The sequence below is a fragment of the Bison bison genome, unplaced genomic scaffold, assembly GCF_000754665.1.
Source record: "Bison bison bison isolate TAMUID 2011002044 unplaced genomic scaffold, Bison_UMD1.0 scf7180017864537, whole genome shotgun sequence".
NCBI lineage: Eukaryota > Metazoa > Chordata > Mammalia > Artiodactyla > Bovidae > Bison > Bison bison.
In genome coordinates, this window is record NW_011495085.1 from 7228009 (window position 1) to 7231650 (window position 3642).

The 3642-nt window shown below is 33.4% G+C and overlaps 1 protein-coding gene across 1 annotated transcript in view; it reads right to left on the reverse strand.

Moving 5' to 3' along the window:
- The window catches only part of TEX11 (testis expressed 11), a 191742-nt gene that overhangs the window by 12889 nt on the left and 175211 nt on the right, over window positions 1-3642 (reverse strand). The window contains exons 27-28 of the mRNA XM_010832132.1: window positions 3423-3531; window positions 2350-2470 (exon numbers count right to left, since the gene is read on the reverse strand). Coding sequence (XP_010830434.1) covers window positions 2350-2470; window positions 3423-3531 — 230 coding nt within the window. The remainder of the gene's footprint in view (window positions 1-2349; window positions 2471-3422; window positions 3532-3642) is intronic.

Consider the following 3642-nt stretch of genomic DNA (forward strand, 5'->3'; position numbering starts at 1 on the left):
CCTAACAGGCAATTCAAGAGTCAGAGAGATGGAACAGTAATACATTAGACAGAATAAAAGTGGCAAAAACAAAATGCTCAGAGCAGTTCTGACCTTATATAGAGACTATGGAAATTGATCAATTTGAATTTATAGTACAATTTAATTTTAGTTTGTATTCGTTACTATGGCAAACACATCTGAAGGTCCAGATGAGGCTCATGGCTTAGAAATTAAATTATTTCTTCTTCCAAAAGGAAGTTAAGATGAGGAAAAAAAAAAGATGTATGTATCTCCAAAATGTTCAATGCTGAAGTTTTTTTTTAAACTTAAATTCACACTGGCCATAATTACATAGTTCCAAAATTCTGGGTTTCTGCAAGACGATGCTAGTTTGTACCAGGTTGTCACCCTGCTATATTATTCCACCATCTGTTGTGGTTTGCAGACATTTGTATATGAAGAAGCAGTTGGGCAAGTCAGGATCCTTGGATATTAACATGGACTCAAATAATGACTTTTTGTGTGACTTTAAGCAGGCCATTTAACCTTCTTAATATTTTATAGCTCCCTTACAATACCAATACTACCTTACATGTATATGAGCTGCTAAAGTTCACAACACATATTATTATTTCAGTTGATCCTTAGAACCTCAGTGTAGGAGTAAGAGAAAGTATTATTTCCATTTTACATGAGAAAACTAAAGTCAAACAGCAGAGGAAGAATAACCTTGTGCAAAAACAAACAAATAAGAAACCATTTAGACCCTTACCTCATACACCATAAACAAAAATTAACTCAAAATGAATCACAGACCAACATGTATGAAATAAGGGTATAAAAGCTACAAGAAAAAAATAGAAGAAAATCTTTGTAATTTTGGAATAGGCAAAGACTTCTTATCATGACTAAAAACATGACCCATAAAAGAAAAGATGACAAATTGGGCTTCATCAAAATTCAGAACATTTGCTTTTTAAATAATGCCACTAAAAAATGAAAAGACAAGCCAGAGACTGGGAGATAATATTTGATAAAGGATTTGTATCTAGAATACATAAAGAACTCTTAAAACTCACTGAGAATCCAATTTTAAAAATGGGAAAATAATTGAATAGGTATCTTTCCAAAGAACAAATGGTCAATAAGCACATGAAAAAAAGATCAACAGTGTTAGCTACCAAGGAAGTTCAAATAAAAACCACAATGCGCTACCATTACATACCCAGTAGGATGGCTATAATAAAAGAATATGGACAATAAGAAGCACTGATAAGGATGTAAAGAAATTAGAACTCTCATACACTGCTGATAGGAACATAAAATTGATCAACAACTTTGGGAAACAGATTGCAATTCCTCAAAAAGTTAAATACAGAGCATTACCATATAACCCATTAATTCACATACTCTAGAGAATTGAAAACCCTTGAAAACAAAGACTTACCCACAAATGTTCATAGTAGCATTATTTATTATAGCCATAAAGTGGAAACAAAGTATTTATCAACTAGTGAACAAAATGTGGCATACTGATTCAACAGAATAGTATTCTATTTATTCAGCAATAAAAAGGCCATTCCTTTACATTACTGATACATGCTACAGCATGGGTGAACCTCAAAAACAGTAAGCTAAATTGAAAGAAGCCAGACACAAGAGGTCACAAGTATGATTTCATTTATATGAAGTATCTAGAAAGAGAAAATCTATAGAGATAAAAAGTAGATCAGTGGTTCCTTGGATCTGAAAATGGAAGCAGGGATTAACTGCAAACAGGCAATGGGAAACTTTGTGGGTAATGGAAATACTCTTAAAACTGGAGTATGGTGACAGCTGCATAACCATAAATTTACTAAAAATCACGGAATTATACACAAACAATGAGTGAATTTTATGGTATGTAAATTACATCTTAATAAAGCTAATTTGAAAATTACTGAATTAAACCTGCACTGAAGAGAAAATCAGCAGAGGAGGGACTAAAATACAGGTCGTCTTCAGTGTTCCTTCCACTCTATTACCTATCTCAGAAGTGGCAGAGTAACAACAAACTTTTCCAAAGAGTTAGTATGATCACAAGGAAATAACAATTCTACCAGATTTGAAAATGCAAAATAATTAAAAATGCCAGATGGTACACTTTGACTTATTCCATAGTACACTTGTATTAGAAATTTTCTACTTTTAACTATTAATATTTACTTTTCACAAACCCAGGGAAATTTTATAGTATGTAACCACATTTTAAAGTGAATTTATTCACCATAAAACTCATATCAAAAAGCATTATTCTATGTAATTTCTAACACACAAGAAAACTCAATTCTTTAAAATTAGCTTAAAGTTTAATATTGTTTGACTTACGGTTTGGCTAATAAAGATCAGAGCATCTTCAAAATTGCCCCAAATTTCTTCCATGGGACAGAGTTCTGTATTCGGCACCCCATCTGGCACTAAGAGGTTAACCAAGCTGTGCATACATTGGCTGAAAATCAAAAAGAGAAAACTCATCCCATAAGGAAAGAAATCATTGACTTCATGGCTGAGACAAGTAAAATCTGGACCTCATCCCAGACCAAGAGCTTCAAAACACGTCTGTTCTTCCTTCAATTTTATCTGGCCTCCAAGCTCAACGACAGATTTTTGAAGATATAAAAGGGGCTGACCAATCCTTCATTTTATTATGCCTATGGCTGTCTTTCGCTTTTTTTTTAGTTTCCTGAACTAAGGAGTTGTGTCTGTTTACTATATTTTATGAGCTGGTTTAATCTACATGCACTTTAAAGCATCTCATTACATTCTCAAATGGGGAAAGGGAATTGGATTTAAACTGGGAATAATTCCAGGAGAACTGTCTCTCATGTCTCAGAAAAGGAAGACTGTTATGAAGTTTTCCAGAGAAAAATCACACAATATCTATTTTCCCCGCATATTGGGAATAGAGAACATAAAATCTCCAATAAATATTATTTTATATTATGTACAGCACTTATTGGTCCTTAAAAGAAAGGTGCTTAGAAAAAAATATGAGGCAAATGTGCCAAAATGTTAGTGTCCGTTAAATTTGAGCAGTGGATACATTGGTGCTTGTTATATTAATCTTTGTACTTTTCTGTACAATCGGCATATTTAGTACTAAAAGAAAGGTACCAACACTTAATCAATAATTTTATTATATATAAAGACTCACAAAAGTAACTTTCTCCTTCTTTTTCTCCTTTGGGACAACCAGATTCCTTCACCTTTGCCTCAGTCTGTAACACAACTCTAAATGTGGAGCTGTTCTGCGGGCTGAGGACTTTTTAGTCCAGGAGTTACAAGAGTACCCCAATCATCTTTTGCACCAGTTGAGTATGATTGATAACAAATGGGACACTAATTATAGCACTTTTGGCTATCAAAAAGCTAGGATTCCATGTTGAATTATATTTACCAACCTGTATCTCACAACATCAATTGATTCCTTCCTTTTGTAGAAAAACAAAGCCTTTTTCAAGGCCTTCAGAGCAATAGAAGGATAGCATGCAGGCATTTCCATGGCCAATGCTATAAGAAGGAAAGCAAAAAGATTGTGAACATCATAATTTCATCCACTGAGTTTTCATCCTAGGTTACAACTTGTTTTCTCTAATGAAACTAACCGGAAACAAATACAAA